General features: G+C 55.6%; 1 protein-coding gene across 3 annotated transcripts; it reads left to right on the plus strand.

Moving 5' to 3' along the window:
* Nucleotides 1–5201: 5201 nt before the first annotated feature.
* Nucleotides 5202–27645, plus strand: Ogdhl (oxoglutarate dehydrogenase-like). Of its 3 annotated transcripts, none has more exons than XM_005412565.2 (24): nucleotides 5202–5310; nucleotides 7017–7084; nucleotides 8201–8405; nucleotides 9863–10006; nucleotides 13498–13600; nucleotides 13919–14034; nucleotides 14131–14285; nucleotides 14877–15023; nucleotides 16543–16633; nucleotides 18385–18564; nucleotides 18742–18870; nucleotides 19951–20130; nucleotides 20327–20479; nucleotides 20821–20923; nucleotides 21180–21308; nucleotides 22102–22252; nucleotides 23042–23169; nucleotides 23854–24032; nucleotides 24464–24535; nucleotides 24642–24767; nucleotides 24879–24951; nucleotides 26184–26347; nucleotides 26482–26636; nucleotides 27073–27645. In XM_005412565.2, the coding sequence occupies exons 3-24, from the start codon at nucleotides 8202–8204 to the stop codon at nucleotides 27194–27196; spliced, it is 3006 nt and encodes a 1001-aa protein (XP_005412622.1). In that variant the 5' UTR covers nucleotides 5202–5310; nucleotides 7017–7084; nucleotide 8201; the 3' UTR covers nucleotides 27197–27645. The 3 variants fall into 3 exon arrangements, with proteins under 3 accessions (XP_005412622.1, XP_013364268.1, XP_013364267.1); XM_013508813.1 differs by lacking the exon at nucleotides 5202–5310 and adding an exon at nucleotides 6775–6866; XM_013508814.1 differs by lacking the exon at nucleotides 7017–7084 and having other exon boundaries at nucleotides 5204–5310.
* Nucleotides 27646–27830: the final 185 nt, after the last annotated feature.

Here is a 27830-nt window from a genome sequence, read left to right on the forward strand (position 1 = left end):
GCACAAAAGAAGCAGATTCACGAGCAGACTTCAATGGAGGTCTTTCCAAGGTGGTAAAATGTAGTCAACCCTCTCCTCTCCTGAGAGTGAGCCCCCATGCACATGCCACAACCACAGTGGAGGAGAGACTGGGACCACAGGAATCCTGAGTCCTAAGGGAGCCTCAAGTTGGCACACTGTACCAGTTTGATCAGGCACAGACAGAATGATACAACAGAAAGCTATTTCTCAGGCTCTAGAAGTCTGAGATCAAGATACCAGCAGGGCTGTTTTCCCCAGACCTCTGTTCTTGGCTCACACAGATTCATCTTCTTCCTGCGTCTCACATGGGCCTCCCTCTGGTCTGTCCCAACTTCCTCTGCCACTGACACCAGTCACACTGCACGAGGGCCACCCCAGAGGCCTCCTGTTAACTTAGTTTTCTCTTTACTGACCTTCTTTCTAAATACAGCTCCACTGTGACTTATACTGTAGGTTGGACTTTCCGTATGAAACTGGAGGAGGATACAGTTCAGCCTATCCCAAGCATAAACTCCTCTCTGGCCAAAGCTCCGAGGAACAAAGTAAATGACAGGCAATAGGCAGGAAGAACTGTAACATATATAACACACATGATATCTTCATCCAGATATGTACAGAGTTTACATGAATCATATGAAAATGCAAATAACCCAATAGAAAAGATGGTCAAAGACCATCACTAGGCAGAAGAATAATACAAATAATACACATATAAGACTCTGAACTTTATTCATTTATGCAAACTAAAGAGAAAAGAGGCTTTTTACCTCTTAGATTGGCAGAAATTAAAAGACTGATAGTAACAAGCCTTGGCAAAGGTAGTAAAGAAGTAGAAACTCACAAACACTAGCAGGGAATCATAAACTAGACTGACCTTTCTGAAGACTGTGCACATTAAATTCTAAAATATTGTGAGGGTTTTGTTTGTTTTGTTTTACGGTACTAGGGCTCCAATCCAGTGGTGCATTACCATGGAGGTACATCCCCAGCTCTTTATAAAAACTTTTTAATTTTGAGATAGGGAGAATTTTACCTAGTCTGGCCCCAAACTTGTGAGCCTCCTGCCTCAGCTTCTGTGTCACCAAAATGCCCAACAAAACATGTATAAAGGTCATCCAAAGACATGGTGAGTGTTTAAATTTTTAAAAATTATCACTGTAAAGGGCACATTACCAAGAATGATGGGACAAGTGCGTTTAAAGTTAGGGGAGGATTTTGAGTTTTCTGAGGTTCATTAATGGCAATGTGTCTTTTGATGTAAGAAATTAAAATTAATTTTAATTTTTGATCATACTGCATATAATTTTTACCCAATGTTAAGCCTCCAGCAATCGATGTTTTCAAAGACACTTGTCCATATGCTAAAGAATATAACATGGGAGAACTTTTCTTTTGTAAAAAAAGTAAATGTTCATTTAGTAAGAAGTAAAATACAGTCACACATCCTACAATGAAGGCAATATTCATCAAAGATAATGGGTGGTTCTACATGTACTGAGATTAAAATAAAGCTCTTCAAGAAGGAAAAAAAGAAGCAAATTGTGGGACTGTATTCAAGTGTGATCCATTTTATGTCTCCTTAAGTGTGTATGTGTACAAGTATATGTATGGAAATATAAAGAGCTTTGTAAAAATGTACACACCAGCTTTTAAAGGAAAATAACAAGATTTGGAAACCTCCATTCCACCTTCAGATAGTCTCTGAATATTTCTATTATTGTAATTAATTAAAAATGATTTTCAGACAGTCATGGTTTTTATCACATTGCATATAATTTTTACCCAACTTAAAAGAATATCTGATAATAGAGATATTCAGAGATAGTAGAAGAGAAGCAACAGAGATAATAAAGACACCAGAGAAGACGGAAAGAGGTTTTTGAATTTGCTGTATGCCATCCTGTATTTTTAAAATTCTGTGCAACTAGAATAACAGTCTTGCACACTGACACTCCCTAAACGCGTGCACGTGCACGCATGCACACGCACACACACACTCACGCGCACACACAGGAAGAGAAGAAAGATGTCCACTTCCAGAGATCTTTGCAAAGCTCCCTGCCATGACTTCAAGTCCTCTCAAGCTTCTAAGAATGGCAGCCACCCCCATGGGAGCCTTGATTGCCCCAAATGTTTGCTTTAATCAGTGCAATTAGGAGAGCATCAATTAGGCTGGGAGGCCCTCACCCCCACAGCTCTGGAGCAGTGGCTTTGGTCCTTGGCTGTCTCCCCACGTTCCTTACTGGTGACTGAGCTTCCCTCCAGACCTGCATCTCTCTCTTTCCCTGCAGGGCCTTTCCTGACTCCGAGGCTGACTCTGCACTGCTGTGAGCAGACAGGAAGCTCTGAAGCCTTCTGCTTTGCTGGGGTGCTGCTCTGTGTCAGTGCATCATTATTACCCAGTTCCTCGATGGCTCTAACCTGCAAAGTTTTCTGTTGGTCCTTCCAACCTGCATCCTGCTTCCCAGTCATAAAGCTGGAACCCTGTGACCTGCCATTACTCCGTCATTCAGCCACAAGCCTGTGGACCCAACTCTTACATGTGTCTCTAATCTGTCCTCATCCGTGTCTCTCCTGCTGCTGCACTATGGCCTCACACCAGGATAGTTTCCAGTCTTCCTTTTTACCAGTCCAGCTTCCCTCAGTTGCCAGAGACATCATTCCAGAACTCCAACTGATCAGACTGTTCACAGTTTAAGACACTGCTAAGGGCCACAGCTGACTGGATAGAGTCTGTAAGGGCAGGAAAAGTGGGTGTCCCCTTCTGCGCATCATAGTCAAGGCCAAGATCCCTGTAACAAAGGGCAGGCCAGCAAGAGAAAACACACAACACATTTATGTGATCAGTTTTGTGTGACAGAGGAGCCTTCAGGCTGAAGACTTAAGGTAAGCTGTCATTTTTAGACTTAGGGTCCATCAAGCCCGGACAGCTGTGTCAAAATGGGATCAGACAAAAAGGCTGTGAGTAACTAGAAATAGAGTGGGAAAACCAGCACAGCCTGTCTGCTCAGCTCTTCTTGGCCCCTTGGCCACAGCATGTCTTCCTCCATTTTATGGCTGCATTTGGGAGAAGAAAATCTGGTTTCCATGACCTCACCTGAGGAGGAGAAATTCTAGTTTCTTCAACTTGTCTCAGGAAGCATGAGGGCCATGGACAGGAGGTCAGGACAAGGTCAAAGAGAAACTGTATTTAAGGCCTTAGCTTTGGGGTATCATTTTCTGAGCTGCAACAAGCCCAAACCCTATACCCTGGTGTACACAGCCCAATCACATTTCCCAGCCCCTACCCCTGCAGTCTCTGGGCAGAACCTTAGCACCCTTCATGCTACTCTGCCTGTGGCTGTGCTGTGTGTATCTCCCACTGCAGGCAATTGGAACACACTCTAATTTTGAGCCCCTGGAACTGACCCCAACCTCTCTTGGTGCCCTCACCCTGCCTTTGAGTCCATGTCTGGGGCAGGCAGGTGACTCCAGAGTCCCTCTCCCCACTTCTGGCCAAGGCATATCGCTCAGTTTCTCAGTTCCTGGAATTTGAATTTTGAACAACTCAAGAGCCTCAGAAAGACAGTTCTTCTGTGGCTCAGCCCTGCTACTCCCTGAGAGCACTTCCTCAGCTTCCTCTGACCTGTGAGATGACTTGTGAGCCATCTTCCTATCCACTCTTTCCTTTAGCTTAAGCAAGCTGGGGCATTTTGGGTGCTTGCACTCAAGGCATTCCCAATGAATCCTACCTTTCTGTGCCAAACTTTTGTTTGTTTGTTTGTTTAGTGCTGGAGGTTGAGCCCAGAGGGTGGACAATGGTAAACACGTGCTCTACTACTGAGCTACATCCCAGCCCCATCAGATACTGATCATCCTTCAGGACCCAAGTCAACTATTCAATTATTCATTCATTCATTCATTCATTCATTCATTCAACAAATACTAAAAATGTTTACTAAAAATATTATGAGATGTCCCATGGCTGTGCTGACAAATACATGGGTAAATGAGCAAGGCGTGGCCCTTGGCTACACGAACCTCCAAACGTCTCCAAGTAAACAACTTTTGGGAGATCGCAGGGTCAGAAGGTAGAGTTAATCATAATCCTGCTGATGGCACTTTACAAGCATTGGTGTGGGTAACTGACACCAATACCCTCCCCACTGGCAACCATATTAATATGTGTGATAGGTAACTGAATGTGTTCTTGTGGAATGTATATTGCAATTTTGTGGACATGTGCCTTTAGTCAACACAAGTACTATTACATTACATGTTTTTGTTTGCTTTCCTATTTGTCTTCTCTATGTGTGGTAGTATGCTCGAAGTGTCCAAGAAGAGGAAATGAGCTTCAAATGCAGGTGTAAGGATTTTGACTTTTAGACTGACTGCCTGGGAAGTCACTTGAGGGATTTGAGCAGAGGGGTGACACGATCTGATTTGGTGTTTTACCAAGAAAATCAGCTGCTGAGTTGAGACAGAGATCTAGGGGTGCAGGCCTAGAATCATCGTGGGCTATTAGGGGGCTGCTGCAGGAAGCCAGGGGCATACTGAAGGCAATTTAAAAGACAGGGGCAGCAAGGTCCTATCCCAGGAGCTCCTGCTTACAAATGAGAAAAATCTCAAAGGAAATTTTGACAAAAATATATTTAAAAACCTAGAACTAACAAACAATACGAGACGCAAATCATTAGTAATAGGAGAAATGCCCATCACAACCATAGGACAGGGTATCTGCTATCCTCAAAAAAATTAGAAACCTAACGCTCAGGAATGAGAATTTAAAATCATTTTACACTGTTGCAGCGGATGTAAGCTGTGACAGCTGAACAGAGTGGACATATGCCCACGACCCAGACACTCGCACACCCAGCTCTGGTTCCGTACGGGGATGGGGTCTTAGAGTTGCCCCGTGGAATGCGCACACCCGAGACGCGTGAGAAGAGACGCGGCGCCGCGGCTGGGAGAACAGGCAGGCGCAGGGTTCCCTGCTTAAGGTCTGCGCTTCTCCTTTCTCCCAGACACCCCAAGACCGCAGGACTTTCCACTGGGCCCACCTCAAAGCAGGGGACCGAGTGCCGCCCCCCGACCCGGCCGGACCCGCCCCATTTTGGGCGTCTAGGGTGCGGGGAGGTCAGCACCGCGGACAGCGCCGAGCGGGCGGGGCTCAGCGTCCCCGAGACGTCACTGCGCGCTGGGAGGGTGCGCGCTAGCGGGCCGTCACGTGACTGGGGCCTCTGCGCGGGCCTGCTCCGCGCAGCCCCCAGACCTGCCGCTGGAGTGCGGGCTGCGCAGACCCCGCCCACGGTGAGCGCGGCGGCCCGGTTCCCACTCGGACCCGGACCCGGACCCGGACGCGGACGCGGACAAGGACGCGGACCCCGACCGGATCCGCCCGCGCCGCCTCTTCCCCCCACCCCCCGAGCCGCTCCGCGCCTCCGGTCCGGGCGCCCCTGACCGCGTCCCCCTGCGGGTCCCGGGGATGGGGTTTGGGAGAGGTGTGACCTTGGCTCTGTCCTTGGCCGCTGCAGCCTCCCGGGGACCCCCGCTTTTCCCCGCCCGAGAAGTGGCGCCCCAAGGTCGGGGGTCACCCAGCGTCGCGCACCTTGCGGAGCATTCTGGCAGCTCAGGGGTCTGGGATCTTGTAGACGCTTTACCCATGGTCTCTGCTCCCAAATGGGGAAACTGAGGTATAAGAGACAGGACTGGCTTGAGGTCGCAGCTAGAGTGGGAAGTGCTGCTCCCACCTTCAGGGAGATCAGGGCACCGGGGAGCGGTAACCTCAAGGCCCCAGCAGGTGTAGAGGATGAACTGGGATGCGGCCTCGCTCAGGCACCCCGCGGACGCGCGCCCCAGAGCCGCCCTGTCCTTCCCTGTGCTTCTCACCTCTGGGCTTTAGCACGGGCCCTTCCTCTCGGAGGAGGAAGTAAGTGCCCTTCCCTGACCCCCTCCTGGGGATCTGCTTTCTCTTGGACCATGCGCAGGGTCACAGCAGGTTGGGTGAGTGTCCCCTCTGGTTGCCGGCGGGGTCTTGGGCGGGGTTCTCTCCTGTCCTGACCTCCAGAAGCTGACCTCATCCTGCACCCCGCACAGGGCCCTGTGGCTTCCTGGCAGGGGCTCTGAACTGTGTTTCTGGAGTTGATCTGAGGACACTTCCAGGAGCTGCCCAGAGCATCCTGTGTGCTGGTCCTGTGGACAGTATGGACAGGACCTGGCTGCAGGACTGAACGCTCCCGACCCCTGGCTCCCCAAACCCCTAAGGGATGGTGGCGGGAGAAGAAGCCTGGCGGGCTGGCTCCCTGCCTGCCATACTGGGTGAAGGCCACGATAGTGACCAGAGACTACCCCAGGCCACTCAGTGTTTGTAAAACATGGTGTTCCTGCCCTGGCCTGGGCCGGACACAGCCGTACTCTGTCCTTGCCTGTCCTGAATTGTCCCGCTCCCCTGGGGGATGGGCTTGCAGGGGGAGCTGCAGGGCGGAAAGGGCAGTGCCCCCTGCGGAATCTGGGCTCACATCTGGACTCTGAGGTGGGGAAGACACAGGCCCCGAAACCACACAGATCCCTGCCACCTGTCACTGTAGCTGAGCCTCCTCTGCCTTGGTCTCCCTGTTTATAAGTGGGGCTGGCACTAGTGAGATGTGGAGGGGATCTGGTGACACAGACTACTCCATAATCAGTGCTCCCTTGTGGCCTCGGATGGGAGAGCCTCCTGATTGGGCTTCTGTGATGTCCAGTCCAGGGGCTCCTGCTCACAGTGACTAGCAGTGCTGGTGCAGCCTTGGATTTGCGACCTCAGCTCAGACCCTAGACCCCACATGAAGCCTTTGTAGAGCTGCTGCTCTGGGGACAGCCAGCCCCAGGTGGCCCTCTTCTCAGGCCCTGACCAGTCTGGCTGGTGGGGCTGAGCAGAAGCAGGGGATGTTTGGGGCATTTGGAACTAAATCCCACTGACCCCGCCTCCTCCCTCCCTGTGGTGGAATATGCCATAGTTTTCCTTTTCCTCTGTTCAGACTTGCTGCTGCCTGCTGGAGGAGCCTCCCTTCCTTGGTTAGGAGACCCCCTGCCCTCTGGCTCACAAGTGAGTTTCCAGGACAGGGCAGGGCCACACCCTGCCCTGTGAGGAGCTGTGGGCTGCAGGGTGGGGAGGTGACTCGTGGGCAGGACATCCTTTGCCAGGGGCATTGGCGCAGGGCCAGGCTTGGGCAGGACTGGAAGCCAGTTGCGCCAGAATGCAAATATTCTGGGTTACCCAGCCATTCCTGTGTGGAAGGGGCAGCAGGCTTCTCCCTCTGGAGGGGCCAGTGTAGCCCCTGGTGGGGCTGTACCTAAGTCACTGGCCACAGGTCCCCAAGCAGAAGGGCACTGGCCAGAGATCAGTAGGACCAGACTGTGACTTATGGCTGAGGGTGAAGAATGTAAGGGCAGGGCTCCTACTCTGCACAGGACAGTAGGAGCCTAAGAGAACCTCCAGTCTGCCTGTGTGGGGAGGGTCCAAGGAGGCCCTTACAACTCCTGTTCTCTCGGGGGAGGAGGCAGCCCCACTACCGAAAGCCCATTGCTGAAGGGCTCTGGTCCCCAAGTGGCATTTTTCAGGAGCATGAGGCCTGGGCAGGGTCCAGACCAGAGAAGACAGCTCTGGCAGAGAACCAGGCTGGGCACCAGGTGGCCTTTGATTCTGCCCTCTGCCACTCCTCCAAGCCTAGGTCCTCTCTGAGAAGTGGGTATAGCAGAGCCTGTGTCAGCAGCCTTTATCACACTGACTGAAGACCCAGCCCTGCGGGGTGTCTTCTGAGATAGTACATCTCTGTCCCCCCATCCCGCTGCCCCTTTGCTTCCCAGATGCCTTTCTTCTACCTTTTCCTGACTGTACGGCACCCCCAGTGCCTGTGGGACTCCCTGCCCGAGGTCGAGGGTGGCAGGCTGCCTGCCCACTTTGAGACTAAGCTGCGCACTCCCTGCAGCAGGGCCTGCCTGTGTGGTGGGTTTCTCTGCCTCAGGCTTCTGAGATCAGCTGGCAGGGAGCAGGGTTGGGGCTCGGGGTTCACACTACTCTGCCCTCCCCTGTGCAGTGACCAGGAGAGGGGGAAGTTGTCCTGGCTGAGTGCAGGGATTCCAGCAGCTGATGAGGGGCATGTGGTGGTCAGGGCCTCCTTGATCCTGGGCCCGTGATTTATCCCCCCTCCTTCTTGTCTAGGATGAGCCAGCTGAGGCTGCTGCCGTCCCGGCTTAGGGTGCAGGCCACGGGGCTCCTGGCCACACGGGGCATCTCGGAGAGGAACTGGCGCAGCAGATCCTCTGGGCCCCCAGCCGCCTTCCCCAGTGGCCTGGGCGGAGGCAGCTCCAGTTACATGGAGGCGATGTACTCGGCCTGGTTGGAAAACCCACAGAGTGTGCACAAGGTCAGTGCGCCACCCCGAGGGTGGGAAAGGGGACACAGCAATGCCTGTGGGGAGAGCTAGGGCGGCGCCTTCACCTCATGCCAGCAGTCCTTGTTGAGAGAAGCCTCATCCTCATATCCAGAGTACAGCTTCCTGCCTCTGCTGATGAACCAGCTGGTGCCAGGCAGTCCTGACAGTGCCGTGCTCCCCTGGATGAGCCCCCTGCCCCACTCTTAGGCCTGGCTGTCCCCAGATGCCTCTCGTTTGGCCTGAGGGCCTCTACTGCTTATAGCTACAAGATCTGGTGGAGTAAACGCCTGCTGATGGTTACAACATTAGATCAGACCACAGGGGAAAAACTGAAATTGCCACACACTCTGCAGTCATGTGACCCAAACCCTAAGTAGGAAAAGCCCGAAGGCTCCTTCAAACCCACCCCAGCTGCTCAGACCGCACCTGGCCTCCAGTTTACTCTTACTTTCTCCTCTGTCTCTGGCTTTCTTTAAATGAACTTATTGCAAAAAACCTGGATTTCCCCTCTTACACAAAAGTAACATGAACCAGTACTGTTTTGCTCCTCCCTTTTTTGTTGGGCAGTCTATCCCCCCAGCTTGCTCCATGCCAGTATGTAAAGAGCCCTGTGGTTCTTTTCCCCAGCTGTGTAGTATTCCACTGCATGGTGTGCTATCCCAGCCCCCTGGGACAGGCATCCTGTTTGCTGCTACCCCTGGTGTCATCTCCACACCTGCAACTGTGTGTAGCAGATTCCGGGGAGGAAGGGAGCCCCTGTGTGTCATTCAATGGGTGCTGCCAGGTTGCTCTCCATGGGGGTTGCTCTGCCTGTTTCTGCTGGCACCAGATGGAGTGAGCAGGGGAGAGCACTTTCACACCTCCGAGCACAGCAGTGCTCACGTGTGCACCTCTGCTTGTGCCTCTGCACACCCCTTCCCCTGCCTTGCTGCCTTCACAGCACCCCTGGCAGCACCCACATCCCCAGAAGTGAACCTGGCCATTGATCTTTTAAGATGCGTGGAAGTCCAGATTGCAGATGTGTGCTGCATTTGTGCAGCCAGCCTCCTCTTGATAGTCCTTTAAGTGGTTCTACCCTGGTGCTTTTACAAACAGCCCTGCAGGAAACATCCTTGTGTGCACATCTGGGCACACTGTGTAAGCACATCTGTGGGGTAAATGACTGGTGGCAGAGTTGCTGGTGCGGAAGACGTGGGCACTGAGCATGTCGTGGGGCCGCCTGCCACGGTGCCTCCTCCAAGGCCCACCGTGACCCACAGCAGCCCCTGTCACAGCAGAATCTCTTGAACCATGCTCATCTGCCCCTCAACCTCCACACCAAGCCATGGCCTGAGCAGAGCTGGCTCTGGGTGGTGAGGTCCCCAGGGAATAGCGAAGGATGCCAGCCTGGGCCACACGACTTCCTCCTGGGCCCTGAGCGGGCTGCTCCTTGCTTCTGCCCCACCCAGTCCTGGGACAGCTTCTTCCGGAAAGCCGGCGAGGAGGCCCCGCGTGCCGCCCCTGAGGGCAGGCCCGTGCCTTCCGGACGGACCACAACCAGCAAGTTGGTGGAGGACCACCTGGCCGTGCAGTCCCTCATCCGGGCCTACCAGGTGAGCCAGCACCGTCTGCCCAGAGGGCCCTCCTTGGGTCTGTCATCGCATGCCCCTGGCCCCGCTGCTCTGCCTGCTTTGGCAGTCCCCATCTGGAGTACTTCTCACCCCCGCCCCAGGTGTTGTGTGTGCTGATCTGTGGCTGTGGTTGTCTCCTGTGGTCTTGCACACACCATTCCCTAAGGATCTGGAGGGACACACAGTGGAAAACTGGCTCCCAATAACCTCTCCTTGGGATCTGTTTTGGCCCCTAGACTGCTCACTCTGGGCGGACAGGGCTGGTATACTCTAAGGCTAGCTTTGACCAGGGAGGACGAGGAACCGTGTGTTAAGTGTGGAGCATGACATTCAGGGTGCTTCCTGGGGCCTTCCGTAGCACAGAGCTTGACTCCACAGTGGTTCCTGGCTTTTATTTTGCCCAGACCAAGCCCCAGAGTGGTCTCTGGAGTCAGGGATTCCTGCTGTGTCCTTGCCTGTGAAAGTCTGCCTAAACCCTGAGGCAGAAAGCCTGCAAGTTCAATCCAGCTTGGGTAACTTAGTGGACTTAGTGAGACCCTAAGGGCTTGGGCTCAGGGCTAAGCTCCAGGGTTCAATTCCCAGTATCATAGGAGCAAAGAAGCCTATTCAAGGTAGAGAAGGAACTGGGGGGATCAAGTTCTGGTCTGACCCCCCTGCAGGCTGCATTGAGAAGCAAATGTTGCCTAGTTGATTGCAGACTTACAGAAGGCAGAGGGCAGCATCGCAAGCTGCCATGCGTCAGCACAGGGCTTCTTGTTTTCTTCCCTCCCTGTTGGCCCTCATTCACCCGCCCAGATGTCCTGCCAGTTACTCATGGGATATTTCTAAGAAATGCAAGCCTGCCATGATTGCATGTCATAGCATATCACATCAAAAAACAATAGCAATAGTCCTTGACATCATCAGATGTGCAGATGATACTCGTGTTGCCTTTTGTCTTGGGGGATACTAGGAATGGAACCCCCACTGAACAGCACCCCAACCCTTTCTATTTTATTTTGAGATAATGGTCTTGCTAAGTTGCTCTGGCTGACCTTTACTTAAGATTCTCCTGCCTCAGCCTCCCACTATTTTCTTCCCTCAGCTGACTTTTGCCTTATGATTTCCTTTTAGTGCTTATTTGAAACACAAGCCGAATGAGCTCACTAGCTGCAGTCATTGATGTCACTGTGTAGTCTCATGTCCTCTCCAGGGTCCTCTCTGTTCCTTCCTGTGTTCTTTGCCAGTTTTTGCAGAAGAAACCAGGTTGTTTGTATATAGAGTTTTCTTGGATCTGTTTTGCTGATGGTATCCTGATGGTGTCATTTCACCTGTCCCTTTGTCCCATGTAATTTCTAGAAATTGATAGTTAGATCTCAAGGCTTGATCTGGTATAGATTGGATTTCCCCTCCAAATGGGACTTGGGCAGTGAGCAGCTATGGATAATACAATCACTTTTCCTGGGGGCTTGCAGAAGGGAGGATGTCCTTCTCTCTTCTTTGTTTATTAAACACTTGTCTTGGTTACTTTTCTCTTGTTGCTGAGACAAAATACCCAATGCCCAAAATTAAGGAAGGAAAGGTTTATTTAGCTCACAGTTGGTGGATGTTCATACTTGGCTGGCTCCAAGGCAGAGTGGCACATGACAGAGGACAACCATTCATGGCAGCAGAAGACAGCAGAGCAAAAAGAGCAAAAAGGAGGAGTGGCGGCAAGCAGCCTCTTTCTCTCCCTTACATATGCAAACTCTCTGCCCCAGGGTAGGTGTAGCACTCACACCCATAATCCCAGCATTGGATTATGGATCAATCAAAAAGCTAGAAGCCCGCCCCATGACCACATGAGGATTTGGGGGGACATGCAGACACAAACCATAACAACACTGCTCACTCCTAACAACACATTGTCACTCATTTATCCTGAGGTGCTTGTTGTATAGGAAGGGTGGGATCATGCTTAGTATTTCCTCTTCTTGACTAACATTCAAACTCATCCTTCATAAGTGCCTAAAGAAGCCTTTTTTCTTTTTAGTGTCACGCGAATGTATTTGATGAGTTTCAGTCTGCTTGCAGACATCGTGTATATCATCAGCTATACATATCCCTATTCTCAGCACTGCGTGTTGAGCTCTCCTGTGGCCCCTGCTATGACAAATGCCCCATGTTCATCTCACATGCTTCTGCTCAGCCAGAGCCACCCAGGTCCCTAGGGAGCACTGAGAATATTCACCCTCTTGGTTTGGTCGTTTCAGTGGTCAGAGGAAGCAAATGTGAATTTTTTTTAGAAAGATGGCAAATGTTATGGATTTATGCCAATGGGACTCTGTGTTGCAAACACAGGACTTGGGTTTCATCTTTGACTTCATCAATCTTATGGAAACATCTCCTTTCAAAGATGCCCAAGATAGATGTCCTCCAGGATGCCAGCCCAGTGGTTTATTTGATTTCCCCACAAACCTCATGCAACAGTCTTCAGATAACAAGTCTAACGCTGTCACTACAGACTGATAAAAGAAAGATTTTATGAAGTTTCCCCTGAAGTTCTGTGTCTTTAGAGAATATGGCAGTAACCATTTGGAATAGTTCTCCCTGTATCTGTGCTGCATCATGGACGTACTTACTCAACTTTGTTTTGTCTTACTTTCAAGTCTAAAACTTTATTTTATAACAATTTAAAATATGAATAAGGTTCTAAGGTAATCTTGAAAGCAGGATGCATTCTTAAAATACAGACTTCTAGCCCTCCTCCTTTCCTGTTCCATCCCTAACTTTAATAATTGTTATTTTGGGACTTACTCCAGTGTGGATACTTACTTGTGCATGTACAAACACATATTTCCTTGTGTCTCTACCTTCTTCGATAAAGGTGATTCACTGTACGTGCTATCCTAGAATTTGCGTTCGGGTAACAGTATCTTGTGGAACCTGCCTCATGTAGGGGTGGGGCCTTTCCTCGTTCCTTTAACAGCTCTGTCCCACCTCCTCAGGCTGTGTTCCTCTTACCTGTATGCTGGGTCCTGTTAGTGGACACAGGGGAAGTTCCTAGAACATTACTAACAGGACTGCAGTGCAGCACCGCATACCTTTGCTGTAGGTCTTTTTCTAGGGATGGGACCAGAGCCTTGCACATGCTAGCAAGTGCTGTACCACAGAGCTGGATCCTTGAAACTTTAAAAATTATTACTATTATTATTATCATCACCATTATTATTTAGAGACAGGGCCTGCTTAAGTTTCTCAGGTGTGGACTTGTGATCCTCCTGCCTCAGCCTCCCCAGTAGTTGGCATTACAGGTGTGCACCACCACACACAGCTTCATGGTACACTGTGAAACTGGGGTGAGCTCCTGCCTCCTTGGTGGCAATGACTAGGGTCTCCTTGGCAGCAGCACAGTGAGATGTATGAAACTTTACATTCTGAAGCTGGAAATGAGGGGCAGGAAGGCTTGTTCAGTGGGGACCCAGCGTGGCCTTGCCCTTTACCCTCCTCCCTAGATCCGGGGCCACCATGTGGCTCAGCTGGACCCCCTGGGCATTCTGGATGCAGACCTGGACTCCTTCGTGCCCTCTGACTTGATCACAACCATCGATAAATTGGGTGAGAGCTGGGCCCTTTCCCTGTGACCTGGCAACTCCAGAGTTAGCCGGCAAAGGTGACCCAGTGGGGTTCCTGGGCCCAGAGGACAGCTTTAGCCCATGGTGACTTTGGTGGGGAAGTCTTCCCATGTCCCCAGGCAGGGCACCAGGTTGTCCAGGCCCCCGCCTGGTGGCAGGTGGACTGACCCTCACCTCTGCATTCCAGGCTGAGTGTGGAGGGAGGGGACCGAAGGGGCCCTTGGGAGGTCCAGGGATGCCATCCACCGGGGCCTGGCCCCCTTTCTTTCTCCCTCCCTGCTGCCTGGGACTCCTTCCCCAGCCTTCTACGACCTGCGGGAGGCAGACCTGGACAAGGAGTTCCAACTGCCCACGACCACCTTCATTGGGGGCTCTGAAAGCACACTGTCGCTGCGGGAGATCATCCGGCGGCTGGAGGTCAGCCGGGGCCCTGGAGCTTGTGGGTGGGATGAGCACTCCCTTCCTGGTCTGGAGCCAGGCCTGCTCACTCTTTTCCTGGCTGCTGTCCCCTAGAGCACCTACTGCCAGCACATCGGCTTGGAGTTTATGTTCATCAACGATGTGGAGCAGTGCCAGTGGATCCGGCAGAAGTTTGAGACCCCCGGAGTGATGCAGTTCTCCAGCGAGGAGAAGCGGACCCTGTTGGCCCGGCTGGTGCGCTCCATGAGGTCAGCGCCACTCAGCTGGCCTGGGGCACAGCCAGGCAGGTGGACAGGGGTGGGACCCTCGGAAAACACAGCAGCAGGGGACTGAGTGAGGGTGGGAGTAGCAGGATGTGGCTGTGAGATGTTTGGGTAAGAAGTTGCCCTGGTGCAGAGTGTGGGCGCCCCCTGGTGGTAGTGGTGGTTCCTCCGCCCTCTGAGGGCTCTGAAGCTGGCTCTTCCTGGACTGTAGCGTACAGGGTACAGGGTGTTCTTGGGCAGTGAGATGTGTGCTGGACTTTGGACTCTGCTGGGCGGGGTCTTGGGAGCTTGGCGAGCGCCCTCTGCAATGTGGGTAGAGGGTGGAGGCCAGGAGCAGGGGGATGGTGTTCTGTTGGAAAAGTTGGGTGGGAAGGGCAGAGAGGGGCATATGAGAAGCGGGTGGGCAGAGGTCTCTGTGCTGACCATGGGCTCCTCGCTGAGTAGGAGCCATGTGGTGTCCAGAATGGGGCCTGAACTCTGAGGGAGGAGGTGATGAGGCTCTTCCTCAGTCCTGGGCATCCATCCAGCTCCTGTTGCTTGTAAGCAGCCCTCCCTGGGGCCTCCCGCCACCCACAGGTTTGAAGACTTCCTGGCCCGGAAGTGGTCCTCAGAGAAGAGGTTTGGCCTGGAGGGCTGTGAAGTCATGATCCCCGCCCTCAAGACCATCATTGACAAATCGAGTGAGATGGGGATCGAGAATGTCATCCTGGGCATGCCACACAGGTAGGGTTATGCCTCTCTCCTAAATGGAAATCAGGATAGGGTGTTGGTGGGACTTTGGGGTACAGGCAGTGCCCTGGCAGGTTCTCGAGGTCCCCAGGCCCTGCCTGCTCATTTGAGAAAGAGCCAGGTACTTTGCAGTCATAGGAAGCCAGTGATCACTAGGTTCTCTGGGCTTCCCTTTCCTCTGGCCAAGTTGCCACTGCCCCCTGGAAGGGCCGGGTTTCAGAAAGGGAAGCACTGTGCTTCCTGGCTTCGCTGTGCTCAGGGAGATGTGGAGAACATCTCCCAGGGAAGTGAGGGAAGGCACCTGGAAGGTGGCCTCATTGGCATCCCTGGAGGGGGTTTCTGGAGGTGAGCCGAGGGTTCTGTGTCAGTGCTGGTCCAATTGCATGTTTCCCTGGACCATGGTGAGGCCTGGAGGGCCTGCTCACCAGCCAGCCCAGGACAGGAGTCCAGGGACAAGGCTGTAGGACTTACCCGTGGCTGGGCTTGCCCAGAACTGCATGGCTGTAGGGGTATCCGGATGCATGGTGTCTGGGGCCCTGTCCTATGGCTGGCCTGCCAGGGGCAGGGTTCTCCATCATGTCACAGTCCCTGTGCTTTGAGTGGCTGGATGTGCCCAGTGTCTGGGCAAGGCCAGGCAGAGCCAGCCCGCAGCCCGAGGTGGCACAGGCACATAAGACTGCAGGTCTCGGGCTGGTATCACAGCAGGAGAGGTGGGCCCCTGGTGGTGTGGTCAGCCAAATGCTCACTGGGGCGGGCTCTGGGGACAGACAGCTGTCCTGCGTGGGTCTGGGCCTCTGGGTGGGCACGGAAACCCAGGACTGTGCTGTGCCAGGAGTGCTGTGCCCAGAAGGTTGAGGGGTATGCGTCAGGCTCCAGAAGCCTCCCCCTACCCCAGGATAGGGAGAGGCCCACCCAAAGCAGGGTGCCCCTCCTGTAGGGGCTGGGGGTCCACCAGGGCTGCTGGGCTGTGAGGGGTGAGCTTTAGTTGCCCTGGACATCTGTACCAGGCTGGGTTCCCTACAGTCAGGGAGATGTGGAGGACACCTCCCAGGGAAGTGGGGGCAGGGCCTGGGAAAGTGGCCCCATTGGTGTCTCTAGAGGGGGTTCTCTGGAGGTGAGCCAAGGGCTCCATGCCTCTGAATTCAGAGTGCTGGTATGAAATTCAGACTGGGCTGGAGAATCCCTGTACTCCAGTGCCCGCCTCAGCTGTCCGACAGGTTTGCTTGCAGCTCCAGCCTGCTCTGTGTTATTGGGGAGGCACCAAGGTCCTGAGTGAGTTCAGTGTCTTGGTGGGGAATGAGTGGGCACCTGCCATGCATCCCGCAGGGCCTCCTGTGTCACCAGTGTGCGGGTAGAGGAGCTGGCGGGACTCCCACACCTAGAGGTCAGGGCAGGATGTGAGGGCCCGGAGCACCCGTCTGTCTCTGATGGTCCAGGCGGGCAGGGAGAGGGGCAGCACAGCTGCGGTGGTAGCGGCCTCAGTGCTGGTGAGAGCCCAGGCCTCTGGTCCCAGGGGCAGGCTGAACGTGCTGGCCAATGTGATCCGAAAGGACCTGGAGCAAATCTTCTGCCAGTTTGACCCCAAGCTGGAGGCTGCGGATGAGGTGGGTGCCACACCCAGGTCCCGGTGTCCCCAGAGGGCCCCATGTTTGGGAGGTGGGTGGGAAGAGTCTGGGCTGGGAGCTCCCGGACTGAGACAGACCCAGATGTGGACAGATGTGAACAAGGGACAGTGGGGGCGGGGTGGATGGAGGCTTGTGTGAGGTCTCCAATGCTTTGGGGAACAACGGCTGATGTCTGTGATAGCCAAGAGGGCCCTTGGGCCTTATGGGGAAACTGAAGCCTAGAGAGATGCAAGGGCCTGCCAGAAACCCCCCTCATTTTACCTTGTGTCATGAGCCCCTGGCCCACAGTCCTGTCCCCCAGCCAGAAGGACCCCTGGGAGGTCACTTCCCATGCCCCTTGCTCAGCCAAGGACTCGCCTTCCAGTGCTCCTGCTCCTGACTGCTCACATGGTGCAAGCCACACGTCCAGAGTCCTGCCGGTCCCTACTCTCTGTGGTGGTTCTGTCTCTTTGCCCTTAGCGCTGTGTCTTCTCCTGAGTGTCCAGTCTGTGGCGCTGGGCAGTGTGGACACAGTGCTCTTGCCTGGCACAGCCTGGTCTATAGGCAGCCTGAGAGTCACCCCACGCACTTGGCTCTGGCATCTCACTGTCCTGTGCATGTGTGGAGCTGCCCCTGCAAGGGCACAGCGCACCGCATGTGAGACTGACCGTGCTTGCTGGGTGGCCCTGCGGGAGCTCCCTCATCACAGTCCACCTTCCCTGACCTGCCTCATCCTCCTGCCTTGCCAGTGTGATGGGCGTGAGAATGACCTTGTTTTAACAGTGCTCACATGTTTCTGTCATTTGTATTCTTGCTCTGTAAATTCTCCTTTGTGATTTTTGCTCATTTTCCCAGGGGTTTGGGGGCTTTAATCTTACCGATCTGCAAAAGCATTTTGCGTACAGGGGCTATTAACCCTTTGCTGTGTTTGTCTTATTAATGATTTCCTCAGTTTGAGTCCCATCCCCCCGTGCTGTGTCTGCATTGGCCTCCTCCACTCATGACAAATGTATTCCACTTCAGCTGGCTTGGTTCTTATAGTTTTGGGGCTTTGAATATTGTTCAGAAAATAAGCCTTCCCTTCCTTACTTTCCCTCCCAGACATGAAATATGTCTTGTTTTACTCCTGTACTACTGTGGCTTTGATATTTTGGTGTGAGGAGTGAGGTAGGGATCCAGTCCAGGTCTTTTCTTTGTAGTACTGGGAACTGAAGCCAGGACCTTTGTACTGAGCTACATCATCAGCCCTTTATAACATTTTTGAATTTTGGGATAGCCTCACTAACTTTCCCATGCTGACTTCTAACTTTTGATCTTCCTACCTCAGCCTCCCAGAGTGCTGGGATGACAGGTATGCACCACCACACTTAAGTAGCCATGGTGTTCTCCCACAGCCTGGTTTAACACAAGTCTGAGGCCCCACCTCTCCTTGTGGTCACTGACGCTGGTCAGCCCTTTCTCCTGGTGTGTTGGCTTCCATGCCTCAGTCAGTCTCACTGAGGTTAGAGGTTGCTGATGCAGAGGGGTCTCTGATGGGTTCAAAGCTCATGGCCTCTTCCCTCCTTAGGCCAGCCAGAGAGGCAATGTGGCAGTGGGGCAGTGTGACCAGGAGAGGTGGGGCAGGGACAGCACAGCCTTCAGTAGGGTCAGAAGCGAGAGAGAGCCAGCCTGGGGTGGGCCTGGGTGTCTTTGGTCATTTCCTGTCTGGTGGAGGAGTGGAGGGGCCCACCCCACCCCTCCTCTGTCCTCAGGGCTCTGGGGACGTGAAGTACCACCTGGGCATGTACCACGAGAGGATCAACCGCGTCACTAACAGGAACATCACCCTGTCCCTGGTGGCCAACCCCTCCCACCTGGAAGCCGTGGACCCTGTGGTTCAGGGGAAGACGAAGGCAGAGCAGTTCTACCGCGGGGACACCCAGGGCAGGAAGGTGCGCTCCTGTATCCAGGGTTGTGCTGGGCCCTGGGCTGTTGGGTGCTGGGAAGCTGCGTGCTGTGGGGCTGTGCTCTGCAAAGCTGGCCCACGGGGGGCTGGACCTGGGTCACAGGGTGGAGGGGGCATGATGGCAGCAGCACCGGGCCCTGTCGGCTCACATCCTGCCCTGTAGGTCATGTCCATCCTGGTGCACGGGGATGCGGCCTTTGCTGGCCAGGGCGTAGTCTACGAGACCTTCCACCTGAGCGACCTGCCCTCCTACACCACCAATGGCACCGTGCACGTCGTCGTCAACAACCAGGTGAGTGCCAAGCTTTGTGTTCATCCTGACAGTAGGTGGCAGAGGGGGAACAGCTCGGTCACCCCCCTCTCCCCACTCCTCTGCCAGTCTGTGACCTCAGGCAGAGCAGCGGACCTCACCACGGGCCCTGGTCTGTGAAATTGGCAGGCGCTTTACATGTATATGTATGGAATGTACACGTGTGCATAGATGTATGGATATATACATACAAGTGTGTGCATATGCACACATATGCAGTTCTCTCCATATCTATAGACTCAACCAACTGTGGACCAAAACATTGAGGAGAAGAACGGAGCCTGTGCACAGCTTTCACAGGCTCATTATCCCATTTCCCAGCCAATGTGGTGTCACAGCTGCCTGCACAGAATTCCCTCACAGGAGAGACTTGGGTGGCCCCTGTTCCTATACCTGACAGAGTCCTAGGCCCGATCCCACAGGTGCACAGGGTCAAGCATGTAGCACGGAGAAGGTGTGGACAAGGTAACAGGCATGGAGCCTAGCTGTGCAGTTAACCTGGGGGAGTGGTTGAGATCCAGCACCACGTGCCCTGGCACAGAGGCTGCTGCAGTTAATACCAGCTCAGGCGAGAGCCCAGGAATCACAGCATCAGTGGCTGTCTTGGCACTGCCCTGTCACTCCTCCTTGAGTAGCCCCCTGAGGCAGGGGTTTCACGAGCCTTCTCCTAGATGAGAACACTGAGGCTTTGGGGTAGACAGACCTCACCTGGGGTGTCTGCCTCGCTGGCTAGTGCAGAGGTTTGCCAGGCCGTGTTCTCAGTGCCATCTGGAGAAGTGGCCAGCAGGAGAGGAGCAGCACAGCTACTGGTGTTCTGGCTGGCTGTGGGGCATCCCTGCTCTCCCTTGCTGTCCCTGTGAGCCCCCAGGCTCCTCGAACTGTCCAGTCACTGAGTCTGGCACTGTCTGGTGTGAAGTCAACAGGAAGGGCAGGTGTGGAGGTGTGCACCTGCTCTCCCAGTGCTCAGGAGACTGAGGCAGAAGGATTGCTCAAGCCTGGGAGTTCAGGACCAGGCTGTCTCAAAAACAAAGTAGATAGAGGTTGCTGGTTCTGCTCCCACAGATTGGCTTCACCACAGATCCCCGGATGGCCCGCTCCTCACCATACCCCACTGATGTGGCCCGAGTGGTCAATGCACCCATCTTCCACGTGAATGCCGATGACCCTGAGGCTGTGATCTATGTCTGCAGCGTGGCAGCTGAGTGGAGGAACACCTTCAACAAGGATGTCGTCGTGGACCTGGTGGGTCGGGGGCTGAGGCTGGGCAGGAATGAGTCACTGTCCCTGCTGTGCCAAGCCTTTTAGGTGGGAAGTTCAGTGCCAAGGCATTGGTGCCAAGAGGCATTGGTGCCAAGGAGGAGTGGTCCTTCGGTGGTGGAGGGTGGAGGCCGCTGCTGGGTGCAGAGAGACTTGAGTCTGAGCCCGTAGCACCCTGCAGGTCTGTTACCGTCGGCGTGGCCACAACGAGATGGATGAGCCCATGTTCACGCAGCCACTCATGTACAAGCAGATCCACAGGCAGGTGCCTGTGCTGAAGAAATACGCCGACAAGCTCATCGCCGAGGGCACCGTCACCCTGCAGGAGTTCGAGGTGGGTGGGTGTGGGGCTGTGGGCTGGTGGTAGGTTTAGAGAAGTAGCTGATACGGTCCTTTTTCCTGAGCATCCTCAGGTATCAAAGGGGCAGAGCACTTAGGGTGTGATTGCAGCTGGGTGGGACACGGCAGCCACAGGTGGCGGGGACACCAGCTTCAGGCAGCAGCTGATAGGCACCAGTCCTTGGATACGTGCAAGGGGCGTGTGAGCTCTGCACTGTAGCCACAAGGTCCCTACAAGCAGGAAGAGAGAGAGCTCTAGGCCTGTGGGTCTGAACAGCTGAACCTGCGGCTGCCTAGGCATCAATGCCTCCATCTGTGCCTGTGTCCCCATCACAGGAAGAAATCGCCAAATATGACCGGATCTGCGAGGAGGCATACGGCAGGTCCAAGGACAAGAAGATCCTGCACATAAAGCACTGGCTGGACTCCCCCTGGCCTGGTGAGTGGGAGATGCAGAGGAGTAGTTACCACCCAGCATGGGTCCCTCCTGCAGGCAGGGCGAAGGGACAATGGCCTTGGGGCACCATGAATAACTGGGTCCTCTAGTCCGGGAGCAGTGTGATGGGACTGCCCAGCTGTTGTAGATCCAGGGGTGGACCCAAACGCCAGGGTATGGAAGCTGCAGCCCTCAGTCCTGTCCAGAGCATCAAGAGTCCTGCCACCCCATGTGGACAGTCTCTCTGTGTCCCCACCAGGCTTCTTCAATGTGGATGGGGAACCCAAGAGCATGACCTGCCCCACCACAGGCATCCCTGAGGACGTGCTGACCCACATTGGCACCGTGGCCAGCTCTGTGCCCCTGGAGGACTTTAAGATCCACACGGGTGAGGTTGCTCTGTGGTTCTAGTGTAGCTATGACCTCAGATCTGACTCTGTCCCTGTAGGGAGATTGGTTAGACACCAAGAAAGGCAGCATAGTGTGTCCCTGTTCAGCCTCTCGATGCTGGGCTCAGATCTTGAAGCCTTGTGTGCCCAGGTGCCTGTGATCGTGGCTCCTCTCAGTGGAGATGTGGGTGCTGTGGCCCACCTGGGTGCCAGGGACACAGTTTCTGGGGTCTCCCTGAGCTGGGCAGGGGAGCAGGGCTTCTGTGGAGGGCATCGGGGCCTGGCAGGACTTGCAGGGACAAGGGCACCCCAGCCCCTCCACTGAGTCTGCCAAGCCTGGCTGTGGTGTGGTTGCCAGCTGCTCCCTCAGCTGTGCCACTTGGTTCTGCCTGGGAAGTTCAGGGATCCAGTGTCTAGAGTAGCTCCAGGGGGAACCCTGCAAAATGCACATGGGAGCTGGGGCTTCTGGGCACCTGCTCATGATGTGTGTGTGAGCACTAGACTGCGTGTCACAGGAATCAGGCGTCCTTCTAGCCATGTGAGGCTGAGTGCATGGCTTCTCCTCTCTGAGCCTTGGTCTCCTGTTCTGGAAAGCAGGGACATATGGGGTGCGTAAGGCCCCAGACTGGGCACGGTGCCCAGCTCAAGCAGCTGCTGTGCTTTTGGGGGCTGTGGTCAGGTCCCTGCACCAGCCTCACCCCCTGCAGCCTGCCTGTGCCTGCCTCAGCTGTCCCAGCCAGTCTCCAGCCCCTCAGGGCCTCCTTCCCTCCCTCCCCTCCTCCCTCCTTGCAGGCCTGTCCCGCATCCTGCACGGCCGGGCAGACATGACTCGGAAGCGGATGGTGGACTGGGCACTGGCCGAGTACATGGCCTTTGGCTCCCTGCTGAAGGAGGGCATCCACGTTCGGCTCAGTGGGCAGGACGTGGAGCGGGGCACATTCAGGTGAGGCGGGCTCTGGGTCTTGTCCCCTAGCTGTGCACTGCTGTCCCCAGGTTTGGCTGAGGTCTTTGCAGCCCATCCTACCATCGTCCCAGCCCCACCCCAGATGTAGGTGGAGCTGTGACCAAACATTGGGCTTGTGACCCTCTCTGGTCCTCAGAATCCTTTATTTTTATTTTTTGGTAAACTGCTGCCAGGCCATCCTTGTCTCGCCTGTTGAGTGTTGGGATCCAGATGGGAACTGCAGGGGGCTTTGCACCACATTACGAAGTCATGGTGGTATGGCCTCTGGGGAAGGCCCTCTTTTCACATCTACCCAGAGCTCTGGGCAGCCACTCTGCTCCCTGGGATGTATTAAAGTCCCTGCCAGGACTTTGGGTTTGCTTGGTGGTGCCTACTGTGCCAGGCTGGGATACTGTTCCATGGTTACTGCCCGTCACGAAAGAGGCTTGGGCCAGCAGGGTGGGCAGGGAGGTGCTCAGCTCTGCCTTGCTTCTGGGAGGTCAGCAGGGTAGGAAGCTGAGATCTGGAGGTGCTGTGACCTTTGAGTCTTGCTCCAACACCCTCAGCGTGGCATGTGGACAGTGCTGGCTGGGGCGGGCAGGGGAGGTGCAGAGGGGTCAGGCTGCCGTGGCGTCCTTCCAGGGGACCGGCCATACCCATGCTGTAGGGCCCTGCAGGTTTCTGACACAGTGATGGGGCCTGCCTGCCCCCTCCCCGCTGGCTTTCCTGCTCTGGGACAGGTGCTAGTCCATCTCTCCTCCATCCCACCCTGGGTCCATCTCTCCCCAGCCACCGGCACCACGTTCTCCACGACCAGGAAGTTGACCGGAGGACATGTGTCCCCATGAACTACCTCTGGCCCGACCAGGCCCCCTACACCGTGTGCAACAGCTCCCTGTCAGAGTACGGCGTCCTGGGTGGGTCTGGCAGGCCCAGCCCTAGGGTGGGGGCAGAGCAGAGACCACAGGGAGGTGGCACTGGGATGGTCTTATCTGGGGACAGAAGGGACAAGAGATCTTCAGGGGTCCCAGTTGGGGCCTCTGCTTGTCTACAGGGGTCTCTGTGGACATCAGAGCCCTCTCCCTGGGCATGAGCTGTGAGGCCCAGGCAGAGAGTGCAGCAAAACCACTGTGGGACACAGCCCCCACCTGGGTCTGAGCCTCGCCAGCCACCCCATGCTCACAGCCATCTCACCTCCTGTGCCTAGCACCCTGGGAGCCCTGTGCTGAGGTCCCCCTCACTGTGCCCATCCTGTCGGATGACCTTGACTCAGTCATCATCTGAGCACCCCCTCCCACTGCCTCTTACTGAGTCCCCTGTCCTGTCCCTTGGGGCCTCTCCCTCCTGTCTTGGCAGTTCTGCACATGGTTTGGGGGCTCCTCCTGGCACGTGGTCCCTGTGCCTCTACAAGGTGTCTTTAAGATTAGCTCTGGGCTCGGTGAGGCTGAACCCGACCACATCTGATGAGGGCCGAGGGGGGCATCTCAGGAAGAAGCAGTCCCTGGATGCGTCCTGGCGCTCTGGGAAGGATGCTGGCTGGGCCACCACGCTGAGGAAGGGCAGGCTTGGCTAGAGCCTCTGCCCCCATGTCTCCTGTCCAGGCTTTGAGCTGGGCTACGCCATGGCCAGCCCCAATGCCCTAGTCCTCTGGGAGGCTCAGTTTGGCGACTTCCACAACACAGCCCAGTGCATCATCGACCAGTTCATCAGCACAGGCCAGGCCAAGTGGGTGCGGCACAACGGCATCGTGCTGCTGCTGCCCCACGGCATGGAGGGCATGGTGAGCTGCCCAGGATGAGTGCTGGCATGTCTGGAGTGGAGGGGGTCCCTCAGCCCCAGCAGGCACAGGCAGGCTGGGGGCTGGGTGGCCTCTGTGTATTCCGCCTCACCCCCACACCTCACCTGAGCATGGAGGGAATCAGACCCTCCCTGCGTTCAGGATGCATGAGTGGCACCTCTGGGTCCCCCCGCAGGTGCTTGGTTATGGTGGTGGCCACTTTCCCAAGCTGTTCTGGACAGTGAGTGGCCCATGTAGCCTTTTTACCTCTTCCTGCTGGCTCCTGTCCCACATTCCTGGTACTTCCTGTGACTTGGGCTCCAAGTGAGGGCTCCATCCCTAAGAAACCAGCCAGAGACCCCCAGCCTGGGGTCCGTGATGTCTAGGGCTTTGTCCTGTGCCGGTACCCTGGGCCATCTTGCATTTGCTCATAGGGCCCGGAGCACTCGTCAGCACGGCCCGAGCGATTCCTGCAGATGAGCAATGACGACTCGGACGCCTACCCTGTGAGTGTGGCTGGCTGGGACCCCAGGCGGGGCACACCCCACCACCTGGCTGCACAGCAGCCTACACATGAGTGGCAGCGGCCACTCCAGCTGCCCCGCCCCTCAGGTCTTCACCGAGGACTTCGAGGTGAGCCAGCTCTATGACTGCAACTGGATTGTAGTGAACTGCTCCACACCAGCCAGCTACTTCCACGTGCTGCGCCGGCAGATCTTGCTGCCCTTCCGCAAGCCAGTGAGTGCCCGCCTACCTGCCTGTCCACCCACAGTGCTCTGAGGTGCAGGTAGAAGGTAGGGACTGCATGGGCGGGGGCCGCTGGCAGCCAGGCGTGTGTTTCCCTTGCAGCTGATCATCTTCACACCCAAGTCCCTGCTGAGGCATCCGGAGGCCAAGTCCAGCTTTGACCAGATGGTGTCTGGTGCGTGCCTGCCCAGGCAACTTGGGCACCTGCACTGGGGATGTGGCCCTTTGGGACCCTGTGGCCTGTGCTGCAGCTTCTGTGTCTGCGGCTCCCCATCTTCCCCTCTGTCTCAGGCTCTGTGAACCCCAGGACAGCCCCCGGCCCAGTCCCCATGAGCCACACTGGGAGGAGGTTAGCATGGTGGCCACCTCAGGTCACTTGGAACAAGGAGAGTGCTTGACCTTCAGCCATACTAGGGCCAGGTGTGCCCAGGGCCAAGAGACCGGCTGTGCTACCAGTCACTGGGCCTGAGTATCCTCTGTCCTCTTGCTCATCAGTCACCCATTCATCCATTTCCTTCACTTGTGAGCCAAGCAGACTTTGCTGGCCCTAGTGACTTGTTCCCTGTGGGAGCTCTCGACCTTCTTGACCTGGGGCTGGGGGATCAGATGAAGCCCCGGAGGACCAGGTGTTGAACTGGAGGTATGGCTCAGGGAGAGTCTGAAGGACAGGCAGTGGGTCCCCAGGGTAACAGGAGGACAGGGAAGGTCAGATGGGGAGGGCAGGGCCAGGCAGGAGGGACCTCGGCAGTGTGGACAGGCATTTGCTTTTCGCCTGTGTGTGTCTGTCTGTCCCCTCTTATAGGGGAAGGTAGCTGAATGAGGCAGTTCAGAGTTCAGAGGTTGGGCTGACCGGCTGGTACTGGCTCCTCTCCTGGGGCCTGGCAGCCAGGTGCCCTTCGCTGTGGAGTCCTCCCTGGGTGCAGCAGGGGACACTGCAGTTGCTTCCCCAGAGGGTTGGCAGCATGTTGGACCTGGCACACAGTGTGCCCTCAGGAAAGGAAAGTGGCCTGGCTGTGGCAGCAGCGAGGGGAGGGAGCTCAGTGTCCACCCAGGCAGCTGTTCAGCCTCCCGCCTGCTGAACAGGAGCTGGGAGGTCCTGCGGGAGATGGTGCAGCTGGAGGGAGCAGGCTTGTGGCAGACGGCGCCATAACGGTGCACCATGCCCCAACCCTGCTCTTCAGGGGCCTCCCCATCACACTCCCAAAACCCAGCACCAAAACAGCACTGCCAGGGCTCTGCCCCGGGCCCCTTCTCCACCCATCCCTGTGACATCTCAGGGTGCCATCCATCTCTCTTGCTCCATCTTTTGGGACCCAAACCTGGTTAGTCACCACACCCAGAGAGAGCCTGCGGCCCATACTCCTCTGTGCTGCTGTCCCCACCCACTGTGCCCCATTGGTCTCCCAGGGACCAGCTTCCAGCGGGTGATCCCAGAGGACGGGAAGGCAGCACAGGCTCCGGGGCAGGTGCGCCGCCTCATCTTCTGCACAGGAAAGGTGTACTATGACCTGGTGAAGGAGCGAAGCAGCCAGGGCCTGGACGGGCAGGTGGCCCTCACACGCCTGGAGCAGGTGTGCCAGGCCCTCTTGGGGTTGGAGCTGTGGGGATAGCCGGGCCTGTGGGCAGTGTGCCAGCTGGGCTGAGCTGGGCTGTCGGAGCCTAGGTGCACCACCTGCCTCCACCACACCCCTCTTCCAACCCCCAGATCTCCCCATTCCCCTTTGACCTGATCAAGCGAGAGGCAGAGCGGTTCCCAGGCGCCGAGCTGGTGTGGTGTCAGGAGGAGCACAAGAACATGGGCTACTATGACTACATCAGCCCACGCTTCATGACCATCCTTGGCCGAACCCGGCCCATATGGTATGGACGTGGGCCTTTGCCTCCCCTGGCCCACAGAGGGGAGGAGACGGGAGGGAGGGGGAGGGAAGCCAGCCTTTGGTTTGTACCTCAGCCAGAGCTGAACTATACAACCTGCTGTCTGTCTTAAGCCTCCTCCCTTGGTCTAAACCCCATATGTGGGCTCTCAAAGCCCTAGGCTCTCTCTGGGATAATAGGATTGGGCTGGAGGAGACCAGCCCACCCAGGCGTAGGGGGTGTGGTAGCTTCTCACTGCCCCTTATCACTCCGTTTGTCCTTGGGAAGATGGCAGGGGATTGTGGCCTCCTCTGTTGTCCTCGTGGGTGAGTCCAGTGACCTTGGTGGGGGTTGGTTTCTCCTCCTGTCCTGTGGCTGGTGCCCAGGCAGGCAGGCAGGTTTGTGCTGAGCATCCTTCTGGCGCTGCCCTCACCCTCCTCAGGTACGTTGGCCGAGAGCCTGCAGCTGCACCAGCCACAGGCAACAGGAACGCTCACCTGGTGTCACTGAGGAAGTTTCTGGACACTGCCTTTGATCTCCAGGCCTTCGAGGGAAAGACGTTTTAGAGTGGGCGAGGCTGGCCTGGTTCTTGAGCTGGGAGCTCAGGAGGCCCCAGGACATGTCGCACCACTGGTCTCCGTATCAGGCCGGCTTTGTCCTGTGTGTCTGTGTCACTGTCAGGACTGAGACATCGGAAGGCTCTGATGGGGAGGTACAGATCCTGTGGCCCCCAGCACCTGGTCCCTTCTAGACGTGACATGGGGCTTCTGTGTCTGTGATGTTCGTGGCCCCCCGGAACCCTGTGCCGTTGCCCACTCCCGTACTGTCTGGCTTGGCTGCTGCTCACCCTATGTGCGTTTATCTGTTTACCAGGGGTAAGCTGTCCTGTGAGCTCTTAGAAGTAGGGCTGCAGTGCAGCCACTGTGCCCTTCTCAGACGTGTCCTGCGGGACATGGCTCCGAGGTAACCAAAGTAAAAACTAAATGCAGAGAAATAAAAAAGATGCTAAGAGAGACTTGCTGTCCTCATATCATGTTTTGGAGTTGGAGGACAGCCATGTGGGAGGGTGGGGTGGGAACAGGTGGATCAGGCAGAGATCGGGCTGTCTTCCCTTGGGCTTGGACTCTGCTTCTGGGAGGCTGCAGCACAGGGCAGAATTGGTCTGTCTGTCTGTCTGCATCCTAGAGCACTTCCTCTGTG

This window comes from Chinchilla lanigera, unplaced genomic scaffold, assembly GCF_000276665.1.
Source record: "Chinchilla lanigera isolate Chin_1 unplaced genomic scaffold, ChiLan1.0 scaffold00155, whole genome shotgun sequence".
In the NCBI taxonomy this organism is placed as follows: domain Eukaryota; kingdom Metazoa; phylum Chordata; class Mammalia; order Rodentia; family Chinchillidae; genus Chinchilla; species Chinchilla lanigera.

What these genes read in the sequence shown, in the direction of transcription:
- Ogdhl (XM_005412565.2), top strand. Translation starts at nt 8,202, where the DNA reads ATGAGCCAGCTGAGGCTGCTGCCGTCCCGGCTTAGGGTGCAGGCCACG. An exon ending in CACAACCATCGATAAATTGG is followed by an intron (nt 13,601 to 13,918) that starts GTGAGAGCTGGG and finishes CTCCTTCCCCAG; the next exon opens with CCTTCTACGACCTGCGGGAG. An exon ending in CGGCTGGTGCGCTCCATGAG is followed by an intron (nt 14,286 to 14,876) that starts GTCAGCGCCACT and finishes CGCCACCCACAG; the next exon opens with GTTTGAAGACTTCCTGGCCC.